Source organism: Drosophila takahashii, chromosome 2R (assembly GCF_030179915.1).
Source record: "Drosophila takahashii strain IR98-3 E-12201 chromosome 2R, DtakHiC1v2, whole genome shotgun sequence".
Classification (NCBI taxonomy): domain Eukaryota; kingdom Metazoa; phylum Arthropoda; class Insecta; order Diptera; family Drosophilidae; genus Drosophila; species Drosophila takahashii.
This window is the reverse complement of record NC_091679.1, coordinates 13,770,321-13,787,405: the sequence shown is the minus strand read 5'-3', so window position 1 is coordinate 13,787,405 and position 17,085 is coordinate 13,770,321. Positions and strand designations below refer to the sequence as shown.

At 35.2% G+C, this 17,085-nt stretch overlaps 1 protein-coding gene across 7 annotated transcripts in view; it reads left to right on the top strand.

The window, feature by feature from the left end:
- Window positions 1-17,085, top strand: part of conu (Rho GTPase-activating protein conundrum) — a 203,797-nt gene that overhangs the window by 132,814 nt on the left and 53,898 nt on the right. For all 7 annotated transcript variants that reach the window (XM_070212785.1, XM_070212783.1, XM_070212786.1 and 4 more), the window contains exon 4: window positions 11,004-11,174. In XM_070212785.1, coding sequence (XP_070068886.1) covers window positions 11,004-11,174 — 171 coding nt within the window. The remainder of the gene's footprint in view (window positions 1-11,003; window positions 11,175-17,085) is intronic.

Here is a 17,085-nt window from a genome sequence, read left to right as displayed (position 1 = left end):
ACAATCACATACCTTTTTCCATATTAATTGCAAAAAGGTGAATTGCAATGATTAAATTCGAATTATATGCAAGTTTTAGCAAGTGGCGGGAGAGCGGTTAGCGGCAGCTGATGAAACACATATGTTGTGTTTGAAGTTTTACAGCAGTGCGAATATCGAGAGGAAAGCGAAATGAAAAGTTTTTTTGGCCTATCGGATATATTAGTTATCGATTACAAAACATTTTTGGCGGCAATAACTCAGGAACACAAAACTGAACCTTGTGAAATTTCCACGAACCATTTCTAGTTTTCCATGATAATTGGGTGCTCCTGAGTAAAAGTCCTATACAAACTTACCAAACATCACCTATAGGTTCCGCGGCATAGGTAAGAATACAAAAAAACGATATTTGCCGACATTTCGAATTATGTGGCCTATATAATTGAACTAACCTTTATTATTTTCGCTGAAATCTACTCTCAATATATCACGGCATTCCTAAAAAAAGTCCCCATTGTCAACCATTGCACTATGGGAAAAAAGTCTATTTTTTTTGGCATAAACTCTAGTTTTAGAGATACAATTTAGAAATTTTTTATATATACTATTAAGATAAAGCTGTAATTTCGGTTTTTGTTGCTTTTTGAATCGGACCATTGTTTTCATCCACCGCCCACGCCGCATATTCAAATTATTTGGCAGGGATTTTAAAAAATTTGTATTTGTATTGGTAAGACGGTAAAATAGGTTCGGTTTACGTTAATTTTTAAAATTTGTCAAAAAAAAAATTGGTGACATGTACAAAAAAAGTGAAATATTATCTAAGAGCAGATGCCAATTTTAGCTTTAACGGGGGTCCAGCTTCTTTATATTTGAGTCCCTTGCAGCCAGGATTTTCATTTGAATTGTCCCTTTCCATGAATTCAATTTTTAAGATTAATAAAAGCCACTTAGATTGTTTTTTTATTTAAAATTTTTTTTTTTTTATGTTTATAAGTTGCTGGATTTAAGTCATTTTTTTTCAGAAACGTGCAAAAAGTTGCAAAAATGATTAGTTTTGCGATATTAAGGATACATTTGGTAATAACTTTGCGTTTTTACCTTTTTGCAACTTTGTGCCATTTATAAGTTGTACACCACGGAACACAAACAAACTTGTTAGTTTTAAGCTAAAAAGATACACATTTAAAACAGTTCACAGTTGGACAACAAGCCATAATAATCAAAACATGTAATCTAAGATACATTTATCAAATAAAAACACCTCTTAACGAGGTAAAAAACTAGTGACGATCGCACCTTCAACATACAAAAGTTCTGATATCAACATTTGTGACGAAAAATTATTACACTCGTCATTAAATAGATTTTCTGATATTTTCTCATTCGGCCCGCCCTAGCAAACTATACCAGTCTTTTTCCCTTCACAGGCATTTTCTATTGCAGCGTGCCGAATGAGAAAAAATTAGAAAGTCTATTTAATGACGAGTGTAATAATTTTTCGTCACAAATGTTGATATCAGAACTTTTGTATGTTGAAGGTGCGATCGTCACTAGTTTTTTACCTCGTTAAGAGGTGTTTTTATTTGATATCAGAAGTTTTTGTTTGTTTACATTTGCTCTCATAGGAGCTAATATATACATACATTTAAATTTAAATTGGTCAATCATAATTTGTAAGCCATTGTATTTAAACAAATTAAGTTAAAAAGGCTTTTAAGTATTTCAAAATACCTTTTAAACGATGTATAGCACATGTCGGTACCTTTAGTAGTGTAGAACTTACAAACTAACGAAATATAGCTATTTTTAGCTTTTTCCCGCTAAAGTAGCGGCTTTTTCCAAAAGTCGTAGAACAAAAGATTCCTATATGGAACTCTTAAGTGCAAATTTACTGATTCCATGACCCTAAAATACAGTTCGGATACCCTCCCACAAAATTCAATACTCAGGGATCGTTAATTGTTAGAGCTGGCAAAAGTGGCTATTTTCGAATAAAAATAACTTTTAAACGTGACTTTTTACAGTAATGTGTTATATACCAAAATTTAAGGAATCTCAAGGGCTATACAGTTTAAGGTTTTAAAGAAAATCGTTTGAGCCGTTTTTGAGAAAAATAAAAAAAGCTAAAAAAAAAGTTTTAAAAAATTTTCTTTTTGCATATTGAAGGCGTTTATAGCATTTAAAAACCCCTTTCAAATGAGCTGCAGCACAAGCCTGTAGCTTTAGTAGTATAGAAGTTACAGCTTTCCGAATTTTAGCCACTTATAGCTGTTTTCCCGCTAAACTAGCGAGTTTTTCCAAAAGTGGTAAAACAAAAGTTTTTTATATCGATGTGATGAACGTCATATCAAATTTTCAAAACTTAAAAAACATGTTTTGGACAAACTGACAAACTGACAAACAGAATTAAATTTTCATTTTGGGAAGACGAAGAAAATCTTATTATTACTTTTATTGTTACTTTTGGACGGAGCGTCGGATTTTGACATATGACCCCTCATTCGACAGGTATTTTCAAAAGGAATACAACTAAAACATTGCGAGGGGGCATTTATTCCAACAGCCTCAACAGCTCCAAATTTCGAAATTTTCACTTTTTCACTTTCACCGCTCTCTCTCCCAAGCCAATTGATTTTCTTAGAGTCTTGGTATGCAATCCTGTTAGTTTTCGTAATACCTTTCGATAGGTGTATCATTCATTATGATCGGACCATCACAGTAGATTTTCATTTCTTCGTGTATATATAGTAGTCGCCTTCGCACACTCTCCTGGTGCGCTTCGTCACTACATGGACTGCCGTCCATAGTGATAAATACCTTTGCTACGATTTGACATGGTCAGAAATAATAAACCATTTTGTTGCTCCACAAAATAAGCACTGAAACTTTGCAAAGATTTTTCACTAATTTACGCACACAACAAAGTCAATCAAACAGCTGACTTTGTTCGTTTATCAACCCTATAGTGTTGCTAGTAAAAAATCTTAGATAACTGTTCTTGGCTAATTAGGGTATGTAAATTCACAAAATATATTTTATTTTTAAAAATATTTTGTAAAATAAGTATATGTTATGCCAAAAAAATTGACTTTCTTCCCATAGTGCATTGCCCATGTCATTAGAACTCGACGCCAAAAATGAAAATCCTAAAATTTTCAAGATTTCTCTAATGAAAAAACAAGAGACAACGCTATAGTCGGGTGCCCCGACTATCAGATACCCGTTACTCAGCTAAAGGGAGTGCGAAGGAGATGGAGAAAAACTTTGATCCGCCGTAACTTTTTAACGAATGGTCCGATTTAAAAAATTTCTTCTACATTTCGATAGGTATTGATAAACACAATAAAACTGCATTTTTACTTTTCCAAAATATTGAAATTTTAAAATCGTATATTAGCGATTGTGGGCGTTAGAGGGGGCGTGGCACCGTTTTGAAACAAACTTGCGCTGCGTAGGAACTCCTAGAATCTGCATGCAAAATGTCAATCTTCTAGCTTTTATAGTTTCCGAGATCTCAGCGTTCATACAGACAGACAGACGGACAGACAGACAGACGGACAGACGGACATGGCTAGATCGACTCGGCTAGTGATCCTTATCAAGAATATATATAGTTTATAGGGTCGGAAACGCTTCCTTCTACCTGTTACATACTTTTGCACGAATCTAATATACCCTTTTACTCTACGAGTAACGGGTATAAAAACTCTGAGAATTAAATCTTAAATGGAACTATTTTTAACTATTCCTTGAATCTATTGTTCATTGTATAAGCCGCTTTTTTGATTTTATTATCTGATCCTATATGCTGTTAAATCTTAAATAAGCCAAGGCATCCTATAGAATGCGACGGTATGTGTAGAAATGAAGAGAAGACGGTGTGTTGTGTTTTCCAATATATTTCCAAGTTTTATTCTGTTGTTCGTGTGCTCAAGTTTTGTGTGTGTGGGTTTTACAAAGTAGTAACAAAGAGAAAAGTCATGGCCTTGATGAGACCAGATCTCACTTATAGAAAAAACTTTAATGTATCGTAAGGAAAAAAATAGGTATATATTGTTGTTTAATTTACTACAATATAATTGTTTTCTATTAAAAAAAACAAACAAAAAAAATTACCTTTTTTTTACTTATTTAGTTAACACTGCGCTTCGCAAAATATGGGCGGTAAATGTAGGCGTGGCCAGATTAAACTGAAAGTTTGTATATATCTTTATAATGATCTTATTATCAAATGTGCCAAGTTACAGCGCTCTATGAACATTTTTGGAATTTATGCAAAACGAGGACGGAAGCTAACTTCGGCAAGCCGAAGTTTTAATACCCTTGCAGATTTAACTAATGAAAACTTGACTAAAATAGCAACATGAATTAATAAACAACAAAATATTCCAAATTGAAAAAAATAAAAATTTAAAATTTTTCACCCTATTGTTCCTATGGGAGCTATATGATATAGACGTCCGATCGGCACGCGCTTTTACCCTGATCAAAGTACGCACAAAAAATACGATTTGGAAAGTTTCATGGGAATAGCTTATATTTTGCGCGAAATATCCTGAAAAACGTCAAATTTTGACCGATTTCACCCTATTGTTCCTATGGGAGCTATAAGATATAGACGTCCGATCGGCACGCGCTTTTACCCTGATCAAGGTATGCGTAAAAGAATAAGATTCATGTCAAAAGCGAAATATCTTCATTTTGTGAAAGCTAAATCCGATTGTTCCTATGGGAGCTATAGGATATAGACTTGATCTGCGTACACATGTTTTAGGACGACTGTGAAAGTTTCAAGGCGCTAGCTTTTAAACTGAGCTCGCAAACGGTATTGAAACAGACGGACAGACGGACATGGCTATATCGACTCCCCTATCGATCCTGATCAAGAATATATATACTTTATGGGGTCGGAAACGTCTCCTTCACTGCGTTACAAACTTCTGACCAAAATTATAATACCCTCTGCAAGGGTATAAAAATTGGTCATTCCGTCCAGTGTGCATTGCAATGCATCATGAGCGTTCAGCAGATTACTGATTACTGATTACTGATCTATCAGTGATCAGGTATCATGTTGTTCTGCTGAACGCGCCCATTAAAAGTTAAATAATAAAAATTACTTTGTAATGATTAATATTCAATTTTTATAATTTACTTAGAGCATAATAATTATTTTTGAGCAAAAAAAATAGGACTCAAAAATAATGATTATTGATGATTTTTATTATTTTTGCTCTAAATAAAACTCAAAACAGCCTCACGGGCCTCGTGTAAGACTTTTCGCCAATCTGATTTCACAGTCGTTTAAGTGCTTATCAAATCTACCTCCACGTTTTTTTGCAAATTTTTTAACCACTTAAAAAAATGGGATATCGCATAATTTTTATTTTATTCAAACCAAAATAAAACTTATAACAGCCTCGCGGTCCTCCTGTAAGACTTTTCGCCAATCTGATTTCACAGCCGTTTAAGAGGCTATTAAAACTACCTCAACGATTTTTTGCAAATTTGCTTGACCACTTTTAAAAAATAACGTTTCCTATGACTATACCCTTGCAGAGGGTATTATAATTTCAATCAGATGTTTGCAATGCAGTGAAGGAGACGTTTCCGACCAAATAAAGTATATATATTCTTGATCAGCATCAATAGCCGAGTCCATCTAGCCATGTCCGTCTGTCTATCTGTCCGTCTGTCCTTCTGTCAGTCTGTCCGTCTGTCCGTTTCTATGCGATCTACTCTCTCAGTTTTAAAGCTATCGCGATGAAACATTCCCAAAAGTCTCCTTTCTATTGCAGGTAGTACATATGTCGGAACGAGCCGGATCGGACCACTATATCGAGGACCGTGAGGCTGTTTTGAGTTTTATTTTAAGCAAACAAAATAAAAATCATCAATAATCTCAAGAAAAATTAAATGATTGGATTCGAGATTTAGAGCTGACAAAAGAGAAGTCAAGTCGAATGAAGCAGCACGGATTTTTGAAACCAGGAGTGAAAACCACTCTTTGAGAAAGTAGGATAACTTCTTCTTCACCCGGACTGGAGTCAACGGACATAGAAGAGCTATCCGAAGAAGTGTAATTATCTATTTTGTCGGGACATACTGGATATGGGACATTAGCGGAATGATTTTTGGGAAGTGTCACTGAGCGCACTTTCGCGTATTTCCATTTTGCGTTATTTCCGATGCCTAAGCATTTACTAAGGCAAAAGTAGCAATCTGTTACATGACAAGATGGTTTTCTCCACATTATTGGCGTATCAAACTTCATGTAGCATCTATGTCAAGAAAACAATAATGGACCTTTCAAAAAAGCATCGAAAACAAAAACATACCGTTTGCCTTCGCTCCATTTAAGTAATGTCAAGCGGCAATATTCGCAAATTCTCCTTGGTGTCCAAGCCTCTTCAAGATTTGGTTTAATGCGAAAGTAGAGGAAATATCGATCTTCTACCTCACTGTCAAAGGGTCGAAATGTATTGCTCATAATAAATTTACCACACACATTGCAAAAAGTGGACCATTTAAGCAATTGTATTCCTTAATTTTATTCATTATCATTATCACAAGCACAATCCTCTTTTTTTATTCGTAGACTTATTTTCGTTTTTTGATACTGCAGTACTTATTAAAAAAAGCATGCTTTTTTTGAAAGTATGGTTATTTCATAAGAATGATTTATTCAAATGGATATTACTTATTAAAAATACTCACAGTCATAACGCAAGCAATTTTATATTTTTTAAGGAATTTTTAAAAAATAAATTCATTTTTATAATTTTCTAGCTCTTAAATATCTGATTTAGCTATTTTTTGACCCGGCTGCCATCACCACTCATTTTTGTTTACATGTCGCCGCCTAGGATAAAACTAATAATATTTGAACTTTGTCAACCGAAAAAAGTTGAAAAATCCGAACTTTAAATATCCACCAGAAATCCAATTTTTTATGAATTTGGGCCATACTCGGCTTGTTTTGTCCGGTGGGATGTAAACTTTAAGTTTGTACCCATTATAATTTTTCAACGGACTTATTTCGAGTTTTTACGATACATACAGCCGACCTATAGAGGACCAAAAAACACATTTTTCATCTTTGTCGAGCTGTTGCGCTGCCATTACTTATCCAATCATATCACAGGCCGACAAAATGTGACATGGGTCGGTGTCCAGGCTTGCCACCATTTTATTTCGATAAATGAGGCTTTTCTAAGCATAAGTTGCCACTACGCCCTTGGTCCATCAGCTCTGGTATTTGCGGTATCTTTAAAATAAGAAAATCACAAATTTTCATCGTCTTTTGGGATATATCTTCAAGAGTGGTCAACCAACTTTGGTAATATTTTCGGAATTAAATAGTTACATGTCTATTTTATACGGTTGTTTTGGAAAATTCAATCTATCTCACCCACACGAGGAGGTGGGCGCATTCAAAATTTTAAAGTCACAGCAAAGTTTAAAAATCTTCATTTGTGAACAGCGTTTAAAAATTAAATAAAAATATTTTCTTCTACAATGCATTTTTGATCCAAAGACATTTGCATTTTTGACAGGTTTGGGCACTGTTTGTGAATCGTCACTGTGAAGGAAGTAAGAAAAACAATTTTAAAAACTCCAAAACAATTCATAAAAACCTGATGAGTGTCTTAAAAATTAAGGACATAAAGTGTCTTTGGATCAAAAATGCATTGTAGAAGAAAATATTTTTATTTAATTTTTAAACGCTGTTCACAAATGAAGATTTTTAAACTTAGCTGTGACTTTAAAATTTTGAATGCGCCCACGTCCACGTGTGGTTGAGTTAGATTGTATTTTCCAAAACGACCGTATAAAAGAGACATGTAACTATTTAATTCCGAAAATATTACCAAAGTTGGTTGACCACTCTTGAAGATATATCCCAAAAGACGATGAAAATTTGTGATTTTCTTATTTTAAAGATACCGCAAATACCAGAGCTGATGGACTATAGACGTAGTGGAAACTTATGCTTAGAAATGCCTCATTTATCGAAATAAAATGGTGGCAGGCCTGGACACCGACCCATGTCACATTTTGTCGGCCTGTGTATTGATCTGTATGGCAAAGTTAAGCTCTGATCTATTGACTTTATAATGAAACAAAAACTGGCCCAATTGGGTGGATATTTGCCGAGATATAGGAAGAAATTCGAAAAAAGTCCGATATTTAACATTTTGAACTTTAAAAAATCGTGCCATCGAAAAAAAAATTAGTGGTATTTTTGTGATTTGGGGGTCGAACACTAACAGAATTTGCCATCAATTGCTTTGGAGCTCTCCAAGAATATTATTTTGTAAACTAGTGAGACCTATTTTTTTTTGATCAAAAATAAAGATTACCATTGAATAAAAAGATATAAATCATATATTCAAAAATCATGGCGGGAATGCATAGATTGGACAAAGGTAATTATTTTGGTGAAAATCTTTTTTTTAGGGCTATTATAAGTGGCCGATTTTTTTGTTTAAGGCCTAGTAGGGGAGAGTGGGGGAATTTCGTCAGCATTTTTTCAAAGCTATTTTTTGTCCATCTTGAGACACGTTATCATATTTCTATTTTTATTGTTGAATGCGGTTAGCACCAAGCTTTAAAATGTGACATTCCCCTATTTTTTTAATTACCTTGGTGATTTATAAAAAAATAAAATGTAAAACCAATATACTGGGGAAATCTCGCCACACAGGGGGGTAAAATCACCACACCACCGGGGCAATTTCGTCACCTGAAAAATGTAGGGAGTTTGACGCCTGTAAATATGCTACACTGATCAAGCGTACCATTTTTGTTGACGTCCTATATTTGTTGCTGCTGCTGGTAGTCTGTTCGTTAGCCAGCTCGTCAAATATAAAAATATGTATTTAAAATAGGTGCGAATTTACTCTTAGCGTAGGGTGGCGAAATTTCCCCAGACAGTACTTTTTTAGAAATAATTATTTTTCTTCCGAAATTAGGCGCGAAGTTAAAAATCACTGACGCAGAAATGCACATTATAGCACTGTGTATTATATAAAAAATCGTGTATCTTATTCCTTTTGAATTGTGGCATACAGAAAAAATTTCGTCGAGAACAAAATGTAGCTTTTGAACTGTTAAAACACATTTAATATTATAGCTTAATTATCTTGGCCTTCTGTGCAAAACAAATGCATTGGTTGTGTCTGGCCGTCTTGAAGGACTAAAACAAAAAAATTATATATTTTTATGACTTATAGATTCCGAGATATTGCAGGTGACGAAATTGCCCCTGTGACGAAATTCCCCCACTCTCCCCTACTCACTTCAATCAAAAAGGCAACGAAACGAAAATTTCTATACAACAAGAAAGGAAGCTAGCTTTGGCCAGCCGAAGCTTATATACCCTTGCAGATACTTCCTATTAATTTACAAATCGCAAAAATGGTAATTTTCCTATTATTTCTCATTAATTTTGCGTTCGTTTCAATGGCAGCTATATGATATAGTAGTTCGATTTTGATAAAATTAAAATCGAAATTCGAAAATATTTAAATATCCTAGAGAAGAAGAGAATACAATAAAAACCAACGAAGCAATAATTTATTTCCTATTATATTCCCATTAATTTTCCGATCGTTCCTATGGCAGCTATATGATATAGTCGTCCGATTTTGAAAAAATTTTATTCGAAATTCAGAATTAGATAAAAAATGACATTTCCAAAAGTAGGATGTTATAGGTTCAAAAACACCCAAGATATAATTTTTTTACATTTTTTTTCCCGATTGTTCCTATGAGAGCTATATGATATAGTTGTCCGATCCGGCTCGTTCCGACTTATATACTACCTGCAATAGAAAGAAGACATTTGGGAAAGTTTTATCCCGATAGCTTGAAAACTGAGAGACTAGTTTGCGTAGAAACGGACGGACAGACGGACATGGCTAGATCGACTCGTCTAGTGATGCTGATCAAGAATATATATACTTTATGGGGTCGGAAACGTCTCCTTCACTGCGTTGCAAACTTCTGACTGAAATCATAATACCCTCTGCAAGGGTATAAAAATGACAGGAGGAAAATTTCGTGATCAAAAATGTGTATGGAGATTTTCATTTCGTAGGCTTTTCGATTGAAGTAAGTACGGTAATACTATATATTAGCGGGCTCACCCCCGAAATTCGCAAAAAAATTATCCTCGATGGACCGCGATTTCTAAAGAATTTATGTGCAAAAAGAACTTGGCGGTCGGCCATGGTTCTCTTGTAATTGAATTCCAAAGTTCCCGGGTTTGCTATGAAAAACAAGTATGCTTTTCTAACGTTTGCTATAAAAATACATATGTATATATGTACCCTTTTCCTTTTTTGTCAAAATAAGACCAATTTAAAATTCCAAACGTCTGAGTAATAGGTATTGTAAGCAACTAGTCCTGACAACCGCGTAAAAATGATCCTCGATGGACAGCGATTTCTTAAGAACTCTCATAACCATGGATGACCACATGTTTTTTTATTATAATAATCAGAAGAAATCGCGGTCCAAGGAGGATTATATATTTTAACCTTTCTTTTAGTCTTTTCCACCCAAAACCATAGACATGACCAAATTTGCTTTCCAGACTTGTTGAAATGCATATACTTTGTACACAAGAGTAAAAAGAACGGTTTTTTTGACGTTTAAAACAAAATATCACAGTAGTCTTTTTCAAATAAATATCTCAAATAATGATTATTTACGGTCCCTGCTTTATAGGGCCGGAAATGCTTTCTTCTCCCTGTTACATACTTTTGCACAAATACGGGTATAAAAAAAAACTTGCCCACGTAACCTAGCAATTAGGTCAAAATTAGAGGCGATGCATCGCCCATCGCGATGGGTAAAAAACTAAAAAAAAACGTGTCATCGAAAAAAAAATTTGTTTCACTTCCGTGATCCAGGGGTCCAACAACTTTGAAAACTTGTGTAATCGTTTAATTCTAACACAATTATTAAAAATAAATATGAATGCAATCAATTATTTGCTATCTGTCTTTCAGGGCTTAGAGGTTCGTAATACTGAACTGGAGTCTATAATCACTTCTTTATCAAAACCACATGCTGCAGCTATTGCACAACGAGTAAGGGCTTTGAATCAAACAGTTCGGGGTCGCACAAAAAGCCGACCAAAGGGGAAGCCTGATATACGAGATGTATTTCGCGATTTTGATGTAAGTATATTTTTGTAAGTATATAAATACGGATATCAAGGGAAAAAGTTCTGATAAAATCTTTTCTCGGTTTATAGAATAAAAACAAGAGAGAACGCTATAGTCGGGTTGGTGTCCCGACTATCTAATACCCGTCACTCAGCTAAAGGGAGTGCGAGGGAGATGGATATAGACCATTTTTTTGATTGCGTATAACTTTTTAATGAACGGTCCGATTTAAAAAATGTCGTTAGTGGGCGATTGTGGGCGTTAGAGGGGGCGTGACGCTCGGCTAAAATAAACTTGCGCTGCGTAGGAAGCCCAAGAATATGTGTGGCAAATCTCAACCCTCTAACTAGTAGCTGCCGAGATCTCAGCGTTCATACAGACAGACGGACGGACAGACGACATGGCTAGATCGACTCGGCTAGTGACCCTGATCAAGAATATATATACTTTATAGGGTCTGAAACGCTTCCTAATAGCTGTTACATACTTTTGCACGAATACAATATACTAGTGTTTAAAAAACTTGCTTTTGCTGCTGCTTCTAAAAAAGTCGCAGTCGCAGTCGAAGCAAACGTAAAATCCGCGCACTGACGACTGTCAAAGCAAAAGCAAGTCGTTGCTTTCTGATTTTTAGCTGCTGCTGTGCTGTTGCTTTCAGTCGGTAGCAGTCAAAGCAGCAGCTAGCTTTCTGGAAGTTGATATGGCTTCTGCTGCTGCTGTTGAAAATATCGGAAGTCGCAATGGAAGCAAAAGCAAAAGTCTAAGCAGCCTGCTTTTGCTTTCATTTGAAAAGCAACAACAATTTATTAAAGCCGTTGCATAGTATGCATATAATTAACTTTTGAGAACATGTTTTTAGCACCAAAAGAAACTAACTTTCCTCCTATCTATTCACTGATGTTGTTTTCTTGGCTAAGAAACAAAAGCTAATCAAATTAAAAAAAAATACTCAAAATACCACGAATTCTTTAAGCAAGGATGACCAAGAGCTCTTCAGTTGATGCTAAGCGTACATTAAGCAAATTGAATGGTTTTTTCTTTATACATATGTGACGAATTTTTATTTTTTTCCGGTCCCCTGTAAACATAACCTAATTATTCTAGGCACAATTTGTTTTTGCTTTTGCTTTGACTTTTAATTTTTCAACAGCAGCAGCAGAAGCAATAACAACTTCCAGAAAGTTTTGCTAGCTGCTGCTTCGACTGTTGCTACTAGAGCCCTGCACAAGTAACCTGACCCTAAACCCATTTGAACCGCCCTTGAATGCAACATTTAATTTGTGTTTTCTTACGAAAATTATTATCACTGCCGCCCCCACTACATTGTGTTAAAAGTCGAAAAAATTAACAGTTGGGAAAGTTTATCCCAGCTGCTATACATAACCAATACATAAGCCCTCATATACAAGCAGCTGCAGCGGTGTAGTTTTCCGCTTTCGCTTGACTGCCGCTAGCAACGTTGTTATTGTTGTATGATTTTTGGTTTGGCGCGCTGACGATTAGCTGACCGTTAAGTGACGCGCTACCCTGCATTCGGTCAGGTAGACTGATTTGCCGTCACTTGCATCCACTATTAATTTGATTCTACGTGACTTATTATTCAATTAAATATTTTCCTCGCTTTCGTTGTGAATAATTACTGAGAACATTTTTATACAACCCTAGTCAAAAGTATTTTCACAAATTTGAATGTTAACTGTACTTATATTTTGAACTTATAATATAAACATTTTGGCACCTATGGAAAGAGCACTTCAATTCCGTTTAAATGACACAATAATGTTCTTAAGTTCTCAAAAAGCCAGTAAATAGCATCCGCCGATTAAATAATCGGCTAGAAGCCGGCCAGGCCAGATTCCGATTCTGGAAGACGAATTAAATTCTAGGCTAGAAAATTTATGGGTCGTTTTCTCGTCCGTACCTTAGTTTGCCTGCCGGGACAACGGAGCGATAAACAAAAAATGGTTTACTCGTCTTTATGTTAGCGCAGGTAGCGACAAATTTTGTCTCGCTCAAATTTGTGTGGTTGGATTTGTGAGCAAGTGTTGCCAGACATTCGAGCGTTGTCAATCTGGTTCCACTCTTCATTTAAAAAACTGCTGATTGAATTTACAGTTAAATATAAATCAAAATTGTTAAAGTCATCCTATTTATTTTCAAATGAATTCCCGAGCGATTTATCTTCATACTTTGTGGGATATCGTCGAATTGCCTGAAGCTCGAACCTATCGTCGCAGATATCAAGACCACAGAAGTTACTTTTACATTACATAACATTACAGTGATAAAGAATTTGATAAAAGGTTTCGCTTGTGTAAAAGCACGGCGTTATTTGTTTTGCAAAATATGGTTTTGCGACTTGAATCTAAAGTAAAGAAGTTAGTGCATTCATTTGATTTAACTAATTCGATATAATCAAAAACATAATACAGCTATGGGTTAAGCTTCTAGTAGCTCTACGGAAGTGGCAGTTTTATTATAACTGTGGGCGATTTTTGTGGTGTTAGCGTGGCCACAGCCAGTCGAGTTGTTAAGGAATTTCTTTTCCTATAGCGTCTTTTTCAAAACAATTTATGAAGTACCGGTGTATTAAAAAATTAAAATAGCCAAGTTTATGAAAGTCATAGGAGCCATAGATTGCATGCATGTAAGAATTCAATCTCCCGGAGGCGATTCTGAAGACACAGATTCTACAAGAATTGTCTCCTGTTCATCGGTATAATTTTTACTTTTCTCTCTTTTTTCTTTCTCCCGACATTGTTTTTTTATTAGTTTGAAATTTTGTTTATATCATCAGCTGTTACTGTTTTATGGTATTTTTCGATAGTTTTTCGACTATTTTTTGACAATTAGTTATTTCTTCTGATGTGGTTTTAAATGACGGACGAGAAAACAAAAACCGATTTGCCGCCTGGATAAATTTATCCTTCCATTAGCTAAATTTTATTTTGCAGGACGGACGAGAAAACGGGCCTAAATGATGTAATTAACAAGGCTAATCAATTACAAGAAAAGATTTAGATGATGGCGATGATTTTTGAGAAGAGTTGGAAGAGCTTTCAATAACAACCAAGGCAAAAGTATTGTCGGCCTTGAAGACAGGTAGCGAAGCCAAAACTCTTGGGTCAACTTCTGTAGCCCCAACTCGAGCTCGACTTCCGAATTTGGCATTGCCGAAATTCAGCGGCAAATACTCGGAGTTTAAAAATTTCATTAGCCTTTTCGAGACTCTCGTTCATCAAGACGATAACATTCCCGTTATTGAAAAATGCAATCACTTAATCTCTTGTCTTTCTGGTGAAGCTTTGGGGACTATCAAGGCCTCAGAGAGCAATTATGAGAAGGCTATGGTCAGCTTAAAAAAAGTGCATGATAACGAATGTTTAACTTTTATAAATAATATTCAACATTGCTTAGTTTTCCGAAAATATCGCATCAGTCAGCGTCGTCTCTAAGAAATCTTATCGATACCGTGTCCTCGATATACGGTTCTTTGTTATCGATAGGAGACGACACCAAGATTTCAAATGCAATGTTGATCTATCTTGTCTTAAACTGAGTCGACCCAGTGACCAAACAAAAATGGAAAGAACAGTTAGATTATGAAAAATTACCTCTTTGGTCCGATTTTGAAAAAAATGTTAAATCGCCGATATCAGCATTTATCTGCAGAAGAATCGACGAAACCCAAGCAAAATAAAGTTACGTCGAGCAAGCCACATAATCGTAGCTCATTTACTTGTTCTTCGTCCAACAGTAAATCCCAGCAAGGTTGTAGCTATTGCAATGCGGACGACCATATCCTAGCGAACTGTGGTCCAAAGGTTTGACTTTGTAAAATCTGCTTCATTATGCATGAATTGTATGCGAAAGGGTCACAATGCACACTGGTTGGGCTTGTATGGGGCCGCGGCCATAAATACTTCCCGTTGAGATATCGTTATGAAATTTTCCTCAAAAATCTAAAAAAATATTGAGAATATGGAGTAAAAAAATTGGCAACATCGGAAGACTCTATCCTATAGCTCACATAGCACCCTAGTATGGCTTATATGGCGATGGTGCGAAAAGATACTTCCAGTGAAGTTACAGTGCTAAATTTTCATTATTAGCATCCAAGATATGTATATTTAAATTATCTTCAGTATAAATTTGTGAAAGTGTAACTCCTCTCCCCCTCTCCACAAGCTTTTCGAAATATAAACAAATGAGGTTCTCTAGTTCTTTAAATGTATTTAAATCATAAAAAATAAAAACAAAATCTTTTAGATTTTAATTTCAGTACAAAAAGAAACAAAAACAAAAATTAACAAATATCTTCTAATAATTCAAATGTAGAGAAAAGCAATCTTGATTTGTCTTTCTTTGGTAGTTTTCTTTGACTTGTTATAAAAGGATCTGAACGCAACAGAAGTGTATTAATTAAATCTGTATTTGTCAGAATGCGAGACATCTTCCTAGTATGTTGCAGCCGGCACTTCTTTATTTCTTTGTTGTTCGACTCCGCAGCTTCTTCTGAGAGCTCTCCAATTGACAGCGATTGTTCTCTTAAGTGCTCGATCTCTTTCGCACCATGAATTAAAAATTTATGCACTGTTGCTGGAAGATAGTACCATGGATATATTTTTATCAACTTCTTAGCAGTATCCAACGCATAGCTTTCAAATTTTGTAGCATTAATGGAATATCCTGATGCTAAGGCTTGCAATATCGTTGCGCATCGGGTTATTACTTCTTTATCAATGCCTGTGATATCAGATGCCACTCTCGGGCTACCAAAAAATGTCCTGGCTGTATTTCCATCGTTGGAAGTTCCTCTGCCTCCGTCTCTTGTTCTGCCAAATTCATAATACTTTTTATTAACATTTTTTTTGAGACATTTTTCCAAATAGTTCATTTTGGTGGGTTTCGCACCGCAAATAAAGCATTTCATAGACGACGTGTTGCTTAACGCGTTGCACACTTTACCATCCACCATAGTAAGGTGCAGGCCATGATTTATTAATAATTTTTTATCGGGAATTTGAAATTCGGTTGGCATTAAGTTTTGTATTTTATTTTTGAAGTAGACTTCTTCTTCAACGGATAGTATGGCTGTTTCCTTTTTAAATTGAAGCCTGATTGGCCTACAATACCGTGTAGATGACGGTCTGGGATTTTTCCATATTATTTTGGAGTTACTTTCAGTTATTAGCTGAAGTGGGACGTACGACGTTACAAATAGACTTCTATCATCGTCATTACAGTTTGAAAACTTTTGCTTGTATTCACTGTGCCCAGTACTGCCATCAAATCCCCATTTTCCAATTAATTTTAATGTGTCCTCTGTGCCATCAAGAAAATTTTGAATTAGAGTTTTTTGGAGCTGTAAAATGTAAAGCTGTGTTGTCTAGTAGACTCTGCAGCTCGACTTCTGCATATGTTTCAGCATTTGAAACCCTTCGATGAGGAGGCTCAATTATAATTGTTTCAATAGTGTTCAGCCAATTAGAGTGATATTGAACAATTAAACTCTTAATACGCTTGTATTTAATCCAAAAAACAATACTTTTTTTGCAAATATAACTAATGCAGCTCTTAAGTTTTATCATGTCAACTGCGTATCCCTTGTACTTAATGCTTTCTTTTACCAAAGTTGTCACTCTTCGAGTTTTATCTGCATTTTTGCCCTCTTCTGTGCACCAAAGATCAAAGATGTACATGCGTGAAAATTAGCAGTTACAAGAAGCGCCTATAGAAAATTATAACAAACAAATGAGCGAAAAAAAGAATATCCAAAATTGTCTACAAACACAAATGACGAACACAAAAGAAACATCACAAAAGCAAAGGAGAGCAGCAGACTGCGTCGCAAATTCGACCCTGAAAACAGTAAGACAGCTTCAGTTTATTAATGAATACACACAAATCAGCAAATTTTAGC